General features: G+C 41.0%; 1 protein-coding gene across 1 annotated transcript; it reads right to left on the bottom strand.

Annotated features, from left to right (window-relative positions):
• Positions 1-1010: 1010 nt before the first annotated feature.
• LOC137268426 (45 kDa calcium-binding protein-like) lies at positions 1011-17861 on the bottom strand. The gene is made up of 6 exons (XM_067802995.1): positions 17328-17861; positions 16138-16274; positions 14132-14245; positions 11786-11944; positions 7665-7840; positions 1011-6303 (listed from the first exon to the last, which is right to left on the bottom strand). Exons 1-6 carry the CDS (start codon positions 17711-17713, stop codon positions 6127-6129), a joined length of 1149 nt encoding a protein of 382 aa, XP_067659096.1. The 5' UTR covers positions 17714-17861; the 3' UTR covers positions 1011-6126.
• Positions 17862-18215: the final 354 nt, after the last annotated feature.

Here is an 18215-nt window from a genome sequence, read left to right as displayed (position 1 = left end):
GGGTTTGGCCATCAGGCTAGACCCATGGTATCTCATGCATGTCTCCATGAGGATCTGGCCATTAGAATACTCACCTGGTACCTCAAGTCTTTCTACATGCAGGTTTGGCCATCAGAATAGGCCCCCAGTATTGTATGCATGTTCCCCTGAGCACAGGCACACTGTAGCGCAAACAGGGTTTCGCAGCATAGCGAATATGACAAGTCTTCCTTTATGCGAGCAAAGGTTGGCAACGTACTTCCCTTGCTTGGGATCGAAAAATATTTTTCATGTCAAAATAAAATATCGTCACCATCAAAGGTACTTTCCCATTTGCTCACTTGGTTGTGCTCAGATTTCCTACCCCATGTTATATAATTATCCGTGTGAAATATGTTTTATTCAACATTTTAAGCACCACTTGTATTCAGATCGTTCTTCGCCTCCATTACCCCTGCCAGCTTCCAGTTGAACAAAGTGACAGAACAAGAATGAGCAGAAATGAAAAAGAAATACCATTTTGCCTAATTTTATCATGAACCTGTTGGAGTTTATTTGTCTTATCTGTCGTCTCTATTGTTAGAATTTCCGTAACATTTATTCTACATAAAAACACTTCTGGCATAATGGGCAAATGAAGAAGGGGAGGTAACTGTAAGTATTCCATATGGAATAATACTCTCCTGTTCCTTCACTCCATTGAACCGGAAGCTGGAAGGGGGAATGAAGGCGAAGAGCTGTCTGATAGACCAGGAGTTGCGCTTAAAATGTTCAATTGTTCAACATCGGGTTCAAGATGTGAGAGCACAACCCACTGAAGAAATGGGTGTATATCTTTGATGGTGGCGCTATTTTATGCTGCCAGCCTTTGCTGGCTTTGCTCACATGTAAGAAGACTGGTCATTTTCACTACACTGCGCAACCCAGAGGAATTCCAAGTCAGAATAGCTCCGTGGAACCTCCTTCATACAAATCACAAGAGCAGGTTGTTTGGAAAATTACTGATATCATCTGCTAAGAAATAGTGCCAGGCATGGTTCCTCAAAGGATTTATTCAAATTAGAAGCACAGCAGGATGGCCATCATAAATACAATCATTTTTACAAAATAAGCAATTCAACACCAGTAGTAAGCATGAGTATTTGTTAGAAACTACAACCTTTTCGCCTAATATCAGTTCAAGAACAAAAATATACCTCTGGAAAGAAGCATTATATATATAAATATATCCATGACATCAGCCTATTAATACCTCAAGATGAACACTGATCTTAAAGCATGTTGTTATGTATTTATTGTTTAACACCACACTCAGTGGTCTGTAAATAATCTAATCTGGATCAAGCAATCCAGTGATCATGAGCATCAACCTTTGCAACAGGTATACCTGATTCTGATGATAGTGTCAAGAAATAGTGACAAGCATAGGTTGCTGAAAATCAATCCTGAACCAGATTTTCATCTTACTCTAGATTACAAAATGCAAGGAAGAAGTGAATATTACAAAGCAGTGTGTGGCTACTCCAAGTCAATATACATCTCACTGATTAATTTAATATTTCAAATATGGCCTGTTTCAATGCATGACTTTCTTCCAGGAGTGTATTTCATACTTCTGTGAAAACAACCGAAGACTTGTCATGTTTCCATTACACACCTTAGAAAATATCAAGCAGTTCCTGAGAATGAGATGTGCATGACTTAATTTAAACATCGGTTCCAAATGCATTCCCGTGCTTCAAATACTCAATAACACCCGGAAATTGACCAACACATGATGTTTATTGACATTGTAAACACAAAAGTAAACCAAAGGGGTTTTAGTGTCTGCACTCGTTTACATCGAATACGGACACAGCAGTGAAGTGTCATCAGCTGGCCGTTTCAGCTGGTTCTCATGGTAGCATCTGGAGTTGCTCATTTGTGACGTCATTCTAACTTTACGTCACAATATGATTTGAATGACGTCACCACTGTTGATGACACAACAAAACAATTGTTTACGTGTCAATACGCGGTGAATCTAATACCATTTAATCATGTTTTTCAACCAATCACATTACAGAACACAGTAACTTTTGGTTTACAATTGCTAATAAAATGATGTACAATTTATGCATTACTTTGTGAGCTTGATGCAGCATATAAACCTTACCCACATAAAACAACATACTTGTGACTCACTTTAGGTAATACTGAATTTTGAATAAATTCATTTTCAAAATCGTAAAACTTTTGCTGGATATAACATAAGGTGCGCTAACAAAACAGCCTTCTGAATGCATGCAAAATCTAAGGTGGAATGTAGACAACAACATATTTCAAACCAGTAGTAACAAACATATGTGTTAAATGTCTAAATATCATTGTCCCTTGAGAAGTAAAGACAAAAACGTTCCTCATCAAAGCCGAAGTTCAAAAATAATCCCCAAAACAATTAACATTAAAACTAAGTTCCCAACAATTATTGTTTCTCCTTCCTTTGATTATGTACAAATTTCATTAATACCTCAGAGCACACTTGTACAAGGCAATCCTAGCACTACGACTATCTCAAGCCTATGTTGCAGAATGGGAGTTACACTAGTTACACAAGTAGCACTAGGATTGCTTTGTGCAAGTCAGTCCAGATTTCTACGTAAGTGTATGAACATATCCACCTACTCGTGTCATATTTCTTCAAAACACAATATATTCCAATAAATAGTCCAAAAATAACAAAAAAACATCCATCCATCCATCCGTCCGTCCATCCACAGGCTTAACCCTTTAAGAGACAGAACAAAATGCAAATCCCTCTTTGGGACTGGCCAATATTATCTGTAACAATAAAGGTATGTATTACCCCTAACGAGGACATGAAGCACCAACTTAAAAAAATGGACTTCCTGGTAATATTCACAAAAGCTAAAATCAACACTGGCTCTGTGCTAAAATGACCTCTTTATCCTGTCACAAGCCAGAGGATACTGGTTTGGATGAAGTTCTTGTGAAACCTGTGCTGCTTATCGCCACACTCAGCAATATTACAGCTATATGTCATCTGTAAATAATCAAGTCCTGTCCAGACAATCCAGTGATCAACAGCATGAGTCAGTCTACACAACTGGGATACGATGACATGTGTCAGCAAGCCTGACCACCATATCCAGTTAGATGCTTCTCAGGACAAGAAAACAAGTAACTGCTTCTATCTCTGTAAGCATGTTACATTGCCTTTTAAACAATTGGCAATACATCTACAGGTTGAGGCCATAAAATTGTCTTGTGCCTTGCTTGGATTCAAACCACAGATCGTAAGTCAGATGCCTCATCCATATGACCAACAAGCTGACAAGGTAAGGATGTCTATCTACAGGATTTCATGTCTTGCTACAAAAATACTCATTACTAACTGTCTCTTCCAAAAGACACAGGGACAGAACAGCGTAAAAGGTAACAAATTGGCTGCGATCATTAGCCAGGAAGACAGCAGGTTGTTATTTCCAGGGCTCCAGATAATTTTTCAACATCAGGAAAATGTACTTTTAACAGCATATTAGCCATCTTGTGTTTCATTTCATATATGCAGCACAACATTGCTATGCTTGCATAAACAGGCCAATAATAAAACAATATCTATGTAGATACATGCTTCTGTAAACCACTGTTGTGGTGCGATCATTAGCCAGGAAGACAGCAGGTTGTTATTTCCAGGGCTCCAGATAATTTTTCAACATCAGGAAAATGTACTTTTAACAGCATATTAGCCATCTTGTGTTTCATTTCATATATGCAGCACAACATTGCTATGCTTGCATAAACAGGCCAATAATAAAACAATATCTATGTAGATACATGCTTCTGTAAACCACTGTTGTGGTGATTATCTGCTATGTTTTAAGTTCTTTCTTATCATATCATGCATATTTTGTCTCTGAACATGTGCCATTATCTCACCTCACTCTTAAATGTCATCTTCTGTTATTTGCCATATACCCCTCCTACAAGCAAGGTACATTACAATGTACCCCCTGGCAATGGCAATTCATGTGGTACTTCATGGTAGTACTTTTTTATCTCGAATAACACTGAACCACACATGATGCACAGCAATTACCAAAGTTTTGAGAATGCAAATTCATGGAAGGGAGAAAACCCTAAATTTGTTTTTCTTGTGTCATCTGCAAAATGGTTACAGAAAGGTTTGCCTCACATTCCAATGAGATAAATTGAGACAAAACATTCAAATACAGTTCCTGCGAAGAAGATTTTACTCAGATAATACCTGTAGAGAAAAACAGCTAGATGCAAGATTCGAATCATTTGATTCACACAGGTTGGCTAAAGTATACAATCCAATACCCATGCTTCAAACAGTTAAAATTAACATTGAGGTGTTCGATAAAATAAATATGTTGTTCACTGGTCCCTTGTCACCCATGGGTTGATGTGCCTTCGATGTTTGTTTATGTTAGTCTCGCCCCCTTCGTGACCAGTGAACAACTTGTGAAACAGCCTTCATCTGGAGCCCTGTATTTCCAAAAGTGTAAGATCTAATACTCACGAGACTGGAGATTATACCAGTGGTTCCAGTTGCATTGATTACAAGTATGAGATCTCTTTGCAATACTTTAAATGCTGCTACAACACACTGTGAAACACAGAGGTTTGTTCAAAACCATTAGAAGAAAACTATATGCTGTTGGAAAGATACAAAGGCATACAATGCTAAAATTAGCAGCTGCAAAATGTACAGTCACAACCTAAAGACCCACAAAACCCATTCATTGGTCGAAGCCTTCAGCAACTGATTGCAAGAATTTGAATTGAAAACATTTCAAATTCCTCATAATTTACCAAAAATATGGGCATTTTAATAATCCATTTTTTTAACAGCATTTGATTTTTTTTCCCAAACTGCCAGCCAAGGGCACTATATTTGAAACCTTCCATCAGTCACCTCAACCACTGTCAGTACAGGTACTTGCATTACAAGCCCCAGTTTAAAGCATCAAAAACATTAAAAACCCACTGTTAATCTTCCAACTGTCATTACACCAATCAAAATGATATCCCACATGCTCAAAATTTGGCTGGACAAGAACTAAGGTCTGACATTATACAACAGACCAATAGATTATCTTGTTTACAGCATCAAGATTCATTGATTATGAATTGATTACAAGTATGAGACTGCCTCAAGATTCATTGATTATGAATTTTAACATACTACCCCCTGTGGAGGTACTACAAGATAATTACACAGAGAGGGATCACATCTAGCTAAAACATAAATATAAATCAAATTTATACTTAAAAATCTGTAATTTCTCTTTTAAAAAAATATCTTGATCTGAGGCATTTGAGATGTTTTGATATTCCATCTCTGATATGGAAACAAAATTAAAAGGAAATTTTGATCGCATACAGCTACTACCACATCGTTGTTTATCAAACAAAACAATATGATAAACAGGACAATTTGATTTACCAAATACAGCAAATTGTTGGTTCATTGTGACATATAAAACCTGCATAATCTTCAAAGTCTGTAACTACAAACAATACCATCAAATCTTCAACAGATGTCAAATCATGACAGTTTGCCAACTGCAGAAAAGCCCCTCTCAGATACTCAATATATATAGACGGATCCAGGTATTTTTAAAGGTGTGTGTGTGTCACTGTTTCACATCCCCTGAACCCTTCCACGGCGCTGCCAATGCAAAACTTTACCTTCAATGTGGTCCTTATTCATTTTCAAACAGGGGAGGTATAAACCCCTTGAACACCCAACCTCCCCTCCCCTGCTTGATCCACCCCACCCACCCTAAAAAAATATACGTGTGTGTGTTTGAGTTTATACCACTGACTCATTCTCACGTGCCCATAAATTATCAACAATGATAAAAATTCTTGGAATAATACCTCTAACACTTGATTGCTTTAACTTGAAACTTGTCTCTGAATCCACAGGTTTAGCTTGGATAAAATCTCTAAAGTTCAAGGGTTTGTGTTTCCTTTCTTCCTTGTTGTCCATTAACTTAAAACTCTCATGCATGCAAAACATGTGGACTCACAAACAGCATTGCAATTACGTGTCAGAGGGATATATTCATAAGAATTTCATATATTTACAAAAATATCATTTGTTGCCTAATGTTTTCAGAATTCGTCATGTACGTTGGCTGCAAAGTCAACGATCTTGCTGGAGATGAAGATGTCCTTGTGTTTCAGCATTTCATCCTTGGACACCATCTTGTCTTTATCCTCGTCCATAAGAGAGATCAGATTTCTTGATTCCATGAGTGCTTGAACTGGGTTACGTGGGTCCAGATATGCCTGCAAGTGCAAACTCTATCAGTGAACAGAAACTGATTAGGGTTTTTGTTTGTTTGGTTGGTTGGTATTTAACATCACACTCAGCAATATTCCATTTGTATGTAAATAATCAAGTCTGGCCCAGACAATCCAGCCATCAACATGATGATGATATATCAACCGAGTCATCCAACCTGACCTGCCTATCCCGATTGTCTCCCCTTACAACAGTAATGTGAAGCTAAAGACTAATTCTGACCAGCGTCTTCATGGGTCAAGTACGGTTTGCAGCCAATGAAGCAACATCTGACTGAGACAGCAACAACGAGCTTGAAGCAATTGTTCTCACATTTGCAACGTTTGACTTAAATACATACTACCACAAAACCTTGCTAAATATAGACATCATGATTGAGTTTGGTGAGCTGCCAACCACCAGTAAATGCAGCAGATCACGAGCAGCTTCCATTGGAAACTATGAGCTATATGTGTGGGCAACCCTGAAAATCACACTCTGCTAGTTCAAAAAAGGTTACTTTTACAAGCTTTCAAGTTGCAATGACATTTTGTCAGATATTCAGGACTCTCAGTATTAAGTAGGGCTGTAATGATGCATTAAACTATTGATGAATAACAATTGTTCAGTCTCAGATAACAGTTAACTGAGGATTGAAATGAAAAACAATTGATGCATCGATAGTTTGTAGGACTATTGATGGTTTAGTAATTGACTTCTGTTGATATAATGTGCAGCGCAAAATACAGGATGTAACGGATTTGTTCACTATAATTATTAAGGAATGAATACTGGAGAGAGAAAACTATTGCAAGATGCTATTGCGATAGTTGGTCGCTCTGGCTATAGGTGTTTCCTTTTCTAGTATTGAGTGAGTTTAGTTTGACAGTAGTGATGTCAAGTTGGGCTGGTCAAGTTAAGGAGAGAAGAAAGCATGTAGAGATGACGGTCTTTGACGTTTACCACTTTGGGAAACCCACAATGCCAGGAATGGTTCGATCAATTCAAGAAACCATTGGGATAAACAGGGATTCAAATCAGTGATTGTGGCTTTCGTGTGCCTAATTCGTGAAGATAAAAATTAGAAATGATCTTTAGCTGATCATTAGTGTCATAACAGGTGACTAACAGGATTGGGTGATCAATTGTGAAGATCAATGCTCATGCTGTTGATCACTGGATTGTGTGGTCTATACTCGATCATTTACAGACTGTCTCCATACAGCTGGAATATTACTGAGTATAGTGTAAAACTAAACATACTCATTTATGTGGGTCTGATTTTGCACAAAATTACAAGGTAAAATCTACTGTGATGCCACAATGAAATGACGTAGTACCTAGATATACACAATAAGACACTTACTTTGAGTTCCTTTGCAGTGACCTTTCCATCCTTGTCTAGATCAATGGCGTCATTAAATTCAGCTTTGCGCTCCTCCTGCCAGTGGGCATCCATCTCACGAAAGTCATCTCCTTCCACATCACCAGGGGGCAGTGCTATAAACTCCGACAGTGACAAAGTGCCGTCTTCGTTTGAGTCTGCAACACCACCAATCTTCATTAGTGCCTTATTCTAAACACAAACTGATGACTCATGAATTATGTCCCTACTGTTACGGAGGTCTAGAAGACAAATACCATTTTACTGTCATTTGTCCAAGCAACGATTATTTAAGCCGTGATTATCAACCAACTGACTTCAAAACAATTGTCTAACTTTCAGAGACCACTTTTCATTTACTTATTATGTAAATCTAGGATTTGATTCAAAGATGAATAGACCTGTGATCAGGGTTAGAACTGATCTTCAGTAATCCACGCTTGACGTCAGAGGCGACTAACAGATGTGATTGGGTGATTAGGCTCGAGGATTTGGTTGACCCATGTCATCAGTTCCCAAACTGTTCAGATTGATTCCCATGCAGTTCATCAGTGGATTGTTTGGTCCAGACAGGACACCATCATATAGCTGTAATATTGCTGAGTGCGGCAAAGCAAATAGTAGCACTATGAGAGCATTTTCCAGTCAGATGTTCACTTAAACAATAGAGACAGTTTCCTAGAGGACACCCTTCCCCCAGATGTTATCACCACCAGAAATACGGCCCTCCATGGTAACAGCTGAATGGAAATAGCCGATAGACGTGAGAAAGTAGGACCGGACAGCCAATCAGGCATGATTGACAAATCCCAAGGTGGGCTGTTACGCCTGACAGCAGGTCGAACCGATCCACGCCAGCTAAAAAGTGCTGCACGAGAGGGTGCTGCCCCGGAAGAGCACCATCGATATGGGTGTGAAAGGTGGAAATAGCGGTGGAGAAGCAACGAAAGGTCAAAGCTGCCAAGCCTTCTTCCAAACGAGCTTGCAAAAACTCCATTACTTGGGCTAAATCCGCTGAAAAGGGACATGTTATCCCCCAATCTGAACACCAGCACGCATAGCAAGACCACCTATCCTCATATTGAACGTTTGTCAAATCCCGCCTCAAAGCAACTGCTGCAGGAATTCTGCATGCCTCGAGGCTAGACCTGACAGAGGTCAAGACACCCACTGAACCCTTGGATTGGGGTGTGGCGTGCCGTGCCGTTCTGAGTGAGAAGATGAGAATATCGCAAAGGTAATAGAACCTGAGGCTGAGAATTACCGGAAACCAGCTCTGTGACGGCCAAAGCCGTGCCAGAAGCACAAGCAGCTAAGGACCCAAGGAACCTGTCCCGTCCAATCCAGCAGGAAGGCATCGCATGCCAACGCCCTCTGGTCTGGTATTCAAGAGCAAAACACGGGTATCTGATTCGTCCTGCCAGATGCAAACATATCCAGCTGGAATGATCCGTACAACTGGGAGATAACTCTGAATATCCATCGACCAAGCATCCACTCGTGTGGGGCCAGGATCCGGTGAGAAAGACCATCTGCACGCAAGTTCTCCAGTCCCAGGAGATGAACTGCAATCACCTGAAAGTCGTACTTGTTGCACCAGAGTAGTAAATCCGAAAGGAGTGCTCGTGACACCGCCTTGCTTCAGGATGTAAGTCATGGCTGTACGGTTGTCCAACTGAAGATGAACCACCTGGCCCCGACATGATCTCAAAAACCAACTGCACAGCTCTCAGTTCTAAGACATTGATGTGAAGACTGGCTTCGGCTTTGGCAGTGTTCGGACCGCCCAGAACGCACCCCCCCAACCCGTGAGGGATGGATCGGTTTGAACTGTAACATCTGGCGTCGAGAGCTCCAAAGGGACCCCCTTGGAGAGATTCCCGACATCAGTCCATCACTGAAGGTGAGGAGACAACCACCCGGGAACAGTGAGACACTTCTCCAGATCCTCTGAGTGAGCCCACAGACTCATCAAAGCTTGCCGTATGGGGCGCATCCTCAACTGCCCCGCCATACCAGAGATGGTCGCCACCATGTGAGCCAAGAGACGAAGCCAAGTTCGCGTGGGTGCCTGTGGCTGTGAGAGGAAGGAAGACACCATCTCCTGTACTCTGCTGACCCGGTCGGGCAACAAAGACACTAGACCCTGATGTGTTGTGAACCTTGCACTGAGAAAAACCAAGTCCTGGGTGGGTACCAGGTCGGACTTCTTGAGGTTGATGATCCACCCCACCCCATCCCATCAAGATGCCAAAGGGGAGCACCGTGAACTGGTAACACACCTCGTCGTAACAGAACTGGAGGAACAGCTTGAATTATGGGGTGTATTGGCACACGAAGATACGCATCCTTGAGGTCGATCGACATGAGCCAAACGCTGGGTTGAACAGTGGGGATCACTGAGCGAAGTGTCTACATCTTGAAAGATGGAACTTCTATCATGCGGTTCAACCCCTTGAGGTTGAGAATGGGACGGAACCCGCTTGTCCAGCAAAGCCTGAACCTCATCTCGCAGAATACCCGCCTTGATCGGACTGGACAGCACGGACTTATGCTCAGGCAGGCCTCGCTGCCACATTGGTAGACGGCCTACATGAATAGTGGACAGAACCCAAGGATTTTGCATTGCCTTCTCCAATTCCGGTAGGAAGAGGGAGAGGCAACCATCCACTTGGACATGAGGCAAGAGGGCGTGAGTAGTCCTGTGCAACAGTGGAAGTGACTGGGACTGCCTCGCGGGAAAAGCCTGCGTGTCTAACAGGGTGGTCGGGGCGGACAGCCACAGCTGCCGCATCCCCATGCGGGTCAGGTGGGCCTGCACTTCGGACAGCTAACGAAAGAGAACTACATTCGGGGACCTCTGTAATGAGGAGAGGTAAGCTGCATGGACCACCGCCCTAACCTGCTGCATAGCATTCCGATAGACCTCCTTATAGGTCCAGTGTGCCTCCCAGGAGCCAGACTGGGCAAAAGGTACAACCAAACAGCCTTGTTTGGCAGCCGGAGCGGCCCCCGAGGAACCTGAGCCTCCCCCAAGGGTGACCAAAGTGATTACACACTAATCCTTCTGGAGACCTCCAACCAACTCATGGATGAAGGACTTACCGAATCCATGTGCTGCTGTGATAACTGACATGTCAAACTGACCAGACTGGGATGAAGAGGGCTGCTACGTAGGGGCAGGCTTAGTTTTACCGCTAGATTTAGACTTCTTTAGCCTTATCATGCTCGGCTCGCTTAGTCTTAGAAGGGGAAGCTCTGTCAGCTCCCCATCTACCTCTTGCAACTCTTTGTAAAAGAGAAAATCCACCGCTCTCCAGGGGCTCGGGGGGAGAAGCCCAAACACAATTCACACACCTCGGACACATGGCCCGCCTTCTCTAAGCAGCACAGACATTTATCGTGCTTGTCTTGCAGGGAAATGTTGGGACCATAAGTGGAACACGCCCTAAAAACCTGAAAGCCAATATCTCAAGCATAAGTTGATGGCCTACACAGCAGCACATAATTAACATGTACAAAACATTGAAAATTACATGGACACCCGCGACATGAACTAATCTGTAATAGATGCAATATTTCAACACGTGGGGGCACTGACTTCCCACCATGGGAAAGCAACACAAGTGTGACCCACAGGAAAGCCAACACAAATACAATTGTCAAAGACAAACAACTCAACTTCACGTTTTAATAAAACGTTCTGTTCCTACTAACGAACAAATAAACCATACATACAGTCGAGGAAGACTCAGACATCTTCGGAGTATGCATAGAGTTGAACTCTCACTTTGTCTTTATTTTCCAGCACACATGTCTTATCAGAACAGTGACAGCAGAAGGAATGATAATACGGGCTTGGATGTTTGTCTGGTTGCCTGCGCATGCATGCCAGAGGGGTGACTCCACGTGGTGAGGGGTCGTATAATGAACAAAAAAAAAGACTTTTTGTTGATCATACAATATTTTATTATAACATTGATACAACTGTCACATGAAATTTTCCGGCAGCAGAAAATGCATATAAGTACCCCCAGGACAATCTCTACCAAAAAGAATGTTAATCTGTCCACCATTACTTCCATGTGCTTGACTCAACTTACCCATACTGTTCATGATGCTGTAGACCATGGTGCTGATCGTCTTGTCACTCTGCTCCGGGTGTCGGAACCCCAGGAACTCTGTCTTGTTTAACTGGTTGTCAGCCGGATCAATGTCAGCATCTGTCCAGCGGAACTTGTAGCGGACTAGCTCCTCCTTGGCTGAAACGTTATCACCTTAAATATCACTTGCACTCAATAACATAAGAATTGGCCAGATGAACATTAAAATCTGATCAATTCAGGCATCCTACTTCTCAAACAATATGAAGGGCGCATTGGACAGATAAACAGCTTTTGTTAAATACAGGTATCATATTTCTAAAACCATATTAAAGCACATTGGCCAGATGTGTATCAATATCTGATGAATATAGGCATTCCATTTCTCAAACAGTATGAAGGGAACACTGGCCAGAGGTGTACCAATATCTTATCAATAAAGGCATCCTATTTCTCAAATGATATGAAGGGTGCATTGGTCAGATGAACATCAAAAGAGAATCAAAGAGAACTGGTCTCTGTTCGTCCACTATCCAAAAGGGTTTGTCCACTATCCAATAGGGATAGTACAACCTCTGCATGTGAAACTGCAATTTATAAGCAGATGCAGATGGCCTTTCCCCCAATTCTCTTTGACACATACCTTTGAAGGTGCGGGGTAGAATAGGCCTTTAGGAACCCATGCTTGCCATAAAAGGCGAGTATGTCTGTCGTAAGAGGCAGTTAACGGGATCGGTGGTCAAGCTCACTGACATGGTTGACACATCATTGGTTCCCAATTGCACAGATCGATGCTCATGCTGCTGATCACTGGATTGTCTGGTCAATATGTTAGCCCTCTAGAACTGACATGCATATTTTTAACAAAATTATGCTGTATCAGCTTCCCCATAAAAAACTGGTAATTTATCGACCTGGTTAAAAGCCAACAGACAATACTTGTCTCAGCTAGGATCACAAAATATGACGTCAAAGACTGAAGTCAGATGTCATCGTCATCTACACATCTTGTACATCATTAAACCTGGATGATCGACTGAACAGCTTACTGTTATATTTCACTGCTTCAGGTATGTAATCAAATGAAACACCAGACACATTTCCCTTGAAGCCCTCTCGATCATATTTACATGCATATATTATTTGTATAAACACTAGGAATGCTATAATGGTATAATGTTACAAATGGACTGTCGGTGCAAACTTTGTAAAATCTATTCTTAGTAATATCGACTGATGTTTTGCTATCTGAGCAGTATTTATCAGTTTAAGAGTTCATTACGATGCATGTAATGGATGTAAATCACATCCTGATGTTGTTTTAAGAAATATTAGGCTTAGAAGTAGGAATTAAGCATTGTCCTAGGTACGACAAGGCATTTTCATTAACCGGAAGTAGATAGGCCAGGGTCAAAGGTTACATGCAGATGACTGGAACTGATTATGCGTGATGTTTCACGCAGTGTTTACAATGCCAGATTTGGATGAGTGAGTGAGTGAGTTTGGTTTTACGCCGCTTTGGGCAATATTCCAGCGATATCACGGCGGGGAACACCAGAAAATGGGCCTCATACATTGTACCTTTGTGGGGAATCGAACCCAGGTCGAGCGAACACTTTAACCACTAGGCTACCCCACCGCCCCCAGATTTTGATGAATGTCGCAGTGTGTACATAAACATGGTGAAATTTTGGGGTAATTACTTAACGTCTACTGAAGAATTGTGTAGTGATAGATAATAGTCAGTGAAATATCTTAACTTTGAATTTAGGTATCAATGTGTATGAATTAATTCATTCCTAAATGTTATCTCAGTTCGTAAGTTGATATTATTGTTACACTACTGTTACATTATTGTTAGCACATATATCGGTAGACGATAGCATATAGCAGTATCATGCACATCTTGATACTGTGACAGACTCTAGAGAAAGAGATTGGAATTATTATGACAACCCTATGATTGAAACACTGCGATGAAAGCATTATGCTCATTGAACTAAGGGAGACGATTCCATCGTGTATTGATGTACTGTAGGTTTAAGACCAAGGGAGATAACTCCATGAGGCTTCTGTGTTGAAACTACACCTTGTCCTGTTTGTTCACAGGTAGATGTCAGAAGTCTTCGTCATCTACGCCATCTTGTACATCATTAAAAGCTGATGATCAACTGAACAACTTACTGTTATATTTCGCTGTTTCAGTCATCCATTTCTGTGGGTGCAACATTTCCTTGATTATTTACAGATCACATGTAGCTGAGTGTGGTGCAAAACGAAACTCACTCACTCTTTGACACAGCAGATAACATGATATCACTTGCTCAGGTCAATTGTGAGTATTACCCTCTGAATCCAGTTCGATCTCATCATAGTCCTGTACATGTTTCTTGGCACGGGTCTCGTCATAGCCTTTGGCCAGCAGGAAATGTGTGTAGTATTCCTTCCAGTGCACCAGACCTGCAACAACAAAATTACTGGTCGTAACTGTTAAAATGATAACGGTGGTGGTAGTAATTATTGTAATGAGGGTGGTGGTGGTAATTATTATGACAATTGTGGCGGTAATTATTATGACAATGGTGGTGGTAATTAATATAATGACAATTGGGGTGACGAGGATGGTGGAAATTTTCATAATGACAACACTGGAAGTGGTAATGATTTTGACAATAGTGGTGGTAATTATCATAATGATAATAGTGGCAGAGGTAATTATTACAATAATAATAGAGGCGATGAGGATGGTGGAAACTATCATAATGAAAACAGTGGTAGTGGTAATTATCATAATGATAATGGTGGTAGTGGTAATTATCAGGATAACAGAGGTGGTGGTAATTATAAGATAACAGAGGTGATGGTAACTATCATAATGATAACAGTGGTGATGATAATCATAAATTTTATTAGTGATAATGGTGGTAATTATTGTTATGATCACAGTGGTGGTGATAAAGGTAATTATGAAAATGATAATAGTAGTGGTGATAATTATCATAATGATAATAACTGAGGTGGTAATTATGAAAATGATAATAGCAGTGGTACTGGTAATTATTATGATGACAATAGTGGTATTAATTATTTTGATGGCAGCAGTGGTGATGATGCAGACACCAGCAACAGCAACAATTACCTATGTAATTTGCACTGCATCATAACACCACAGAGCAGCATACTGCAACTGCTCCACTATCATTAGCCACGTCAGTGCTTCAGTGTGCTGTTGACTTCATTTTGAACTGCTTTGCAACATTACACCATATTTCATAAAACTCACATTAATCTATTGATTTACAGCATCTGTCAGTTATAGTTCATTTTAATACTATAACTTGGTCCAAATACACCACAACCTGGTTGGTGATGATTGATCGATGAATTGTTGAAGGCATAGCTCTGTCACAAACTGTCGATATAATGGAAACTAAATCTATTGTGTTAGAGGAATTGAACGAGTTATCAGTGGCAAAGTCAGGCAAATATGCAACATTTACCAGAATCAGCTGAGATCAAACGGGGCGCAGTCTGACTCTGAGCATGGTACAATGCTAATACATATACCACTTTAGGACAAAACATGACATTACGCCACATGAATGATACACAATCCCTTGACTGCAACATAACTGACTCATTCTAATAGTTCTGTGGATTTACTTAATAATGTTACATGAGTTATATGAGTGAGTGAGTAGCAAACTCTTGCAATATCATTGTGGGGTAGGGGGGTGGGGTGTCATCACAAATGTCCTTCACATGACATGCTAAAGCTTTAACCACTAGGCTACAGCACCACCCACTGTGCCCATTATAAAGAAAAATTTAGCACAGATTGCATTTGAAAAATATTTCAAAATTATTTCAAAGTGTTGATTTGCGAAAGGAACATAGTGTAAAGATTTCCTTTTTCAAATACACCCTAGCCTCCTGTGATGTATTAGTCACATTTGTCATTCCGATTGCTCCATGCGCAACACATGCTTGCACCACCGAAACAATCTGATTATTATAACCCTGGATAACCAAAGCTGCCTGTCAGACACTACAGGGTTACAGTCATGTGACTTTATCCCAGCTCGTGCCCATTCCCTGCTGGGTGAACAGAGGCAATTTTGAACAAACTCATTTGCCTAGGGAGAAACCGCATGTCTTATGTGCTCCGTCGTGGGGCAGGGCTGAAGTCCAAGAAATGCTCAGGACTCAAGCTGCCAAACATGGCCACCCATCCGAGAGCTCTCTGCACCTTACATTGATTGACTTCACTTGATTTGTGATCTGAGCTCTGTGTACAGGACCATGTGCCACCACATGTAACTGATCTCCATTTTCTTGTTTCTCTCACTTACCATTCTCATCTGGGTCAAGATGTTTGAACACTTCATCATTTTCCTGCAGAGCTTCATCAAAATGTTCTTCCATCTTCTGCATAATCCATGCCTCCATTTCGGCCTCACTCAAGTGCTCATCTTTGTCAGAATCCACTCTAGAAACAACACAAAACATTTGGGGGAGTGAGTGAGTTTAGTTTTACACCGCACTCAACAATATTCCAACTATATGGCGGCGGTCTGTAAATAATCAAATCTAGACCAGACAATCCAGTGATCAATAACATGAGCATCGATCTGCGCAATTGGGAACCGATGACATGTCCCAACCAAGTCAGCAAGCCTGACCACCAGATCCCGTTAGTCGCCTCTTACAACAAGCATTGTCGCCTTTTATGGCAAGCATGAGTTGCTGAAGGCATATTATACCCCGGACCTTCACGGGTTCAGGGGGTTCAGGTATAGCAATGCTCATGAGAGGCAAACTGGTGTGCCCCACTCTTGTAGTTTTGATCACTAGGACCTGTCACAGAATTTTTTGAAGATTCAGCAATTTGGCTTATGACTGAAGCTTCACAGCTGAAGTTTTATACAGTGATCATAGAGTGGGTTGACCAGCAACACAGTGTTAATGTAGCTATCATATGAAGATCATCATCTTTGGGTTGCTGTGGAGGAACTATCGTGAAGTTCCAAGGGTCCTGGGTACTGACATTGTACCTCTCGCACATCTCAACTCATCAAGACTGAAGTACTGGGGTATATCGTAGTTCAGGGAAAGGAACACCATGTCAGGCATAGGATACTAACAGGAAAATTGGTCTACCTACATAATACAACACCATAAACTTTAAGTACATGTCATAATGCACTTTTACATAATAGTAGGTGATAAGGGTTAGGGTTAGGGTTAGGTCGTCACAGTCACAAGACCTTGTGGTGCTGTATTCTAGAGGTGCTCCCGAAAACACCATCTACCTGCATTGTCAGGACTCATGGGAAACATGGACTTCTCGGCCATTTAGTATACAGATACATTTCTGTAGCTTGACTGTGATCAGGGTAAATTTTTAATACAAAAACTACCTGGGTACACATCTGTAGTGTAGTACCTGTGCCCACACCATCTCACTCAGCATTGTTTATTTCTATTACTCTAACGACAAACAAGCTGTCATGTGGAGACGCTGCAATTGAAAGCCTGTTACCTCGTGAAGATATCCAACAGTTTTGCCGTCGAGTCTTCTCCATCCTTTTCAAACTCCTCGTGATTGCCTAAAAATAGTTCTTTATGATACTCTTTGTTGATATGTCCATCTTGTTCCATCTTTACTGCATCGATATGGTCGACTGGTTTGAGCTTATCCAAGGATAGATTTTCGTCTTTGCGTATGTCTTTCAAAGGTTCGAACTTTAGAGCATTTTCTTTACTCTGGTCGTTTTCGAGTGGTTTCAAATTGTCTGAATCAATTGCATTATCTGCTTTAGCATCGTCTGCCGGATTCCGAACCTTTGGGTTCACTGGAAGTCCATTTCCAAAACTTACACACCATAAACATAAACAGATACAACAAATCCATGCACAGGGATCCATTTTGGCTGGAGAAAGCCCAACAAGTGTATATGTCTCTCAACAGCGGTGTCTTTAGCTAATATGGGTTATTAGCTGAATGATTAACTAATCAAAGAACAGTCATTTCATGTGTAATCTACACGTTGACACACTATAAACAGGAAATGAACAGTGTTTGATTGTGAAACTGGAAAACTGACACCGAAACCAGTTGGGAATAATACATTTATATTACCCTTTTGATAATAATAGACCGCGCCAGTGGTCTTTTTCGACTATTCTATTACGCATTTAGGGTGTATTAGCTTACTGTTCGCCTTGTTTCTCAAACCGGTTTCAGTTTGTCCAGGACTGTTTACCCACTGAACGAACATGGTTGTTTCGTTTAAGAATATAGTTCAATAGTTTGTGTTAAATAATTTCACAATTATATGCAATTTACCACAGTAATTACGACTGTCTGTGCAAAATATTGTTACAGTCCTGTTGTGCTCTCGTACACACTGTTTCTTGAGAACACCTT

This window comes from Haliotis asinina, chromosome 16, assembly GCF_037392515.1.
Source record: "Haliotis asinina isolate JCU_RB_2024 chromosome 16, JCU_Hal_asi_v2, whole genome shotgun sequence".
Classification (NCBI taxonomy): domain Eukaryota; kingdom Metazoa; phylum Mollusca; class Gastropoda; order Lepetellida; family Haliotidae; genus Haliotis; species Haliotis asinina.
The sequence above is the reverse complement of the archived record's forward strand: the minus strand, read 5'-3'. Positions and strand labels throughout refer to the sequence as shown.

Coding starts and splice junctions, on each gene's coding strand:
- LOC137268426 (XM_067802995.1), bottom strand. CDS start 17,713: ATGGATCCCTGTGCATGGATTTGTTGTATCTGTTTATGTTTATGGTGT. Junction 11,945..14,131: donor GATCGAACTGGATTCAGAGG/GTAATACTCACA, acceptor ATAACGTTTCAG/CCAAGGAGGAGCTAGTCCGC. Junction 6,304..7,664: donor TCACTGCAAAGGAACTCAAA/GTAAGTGTCTTA, acceptor TTGCACTTGCAG/GCATATCTGGACCCACGTAA.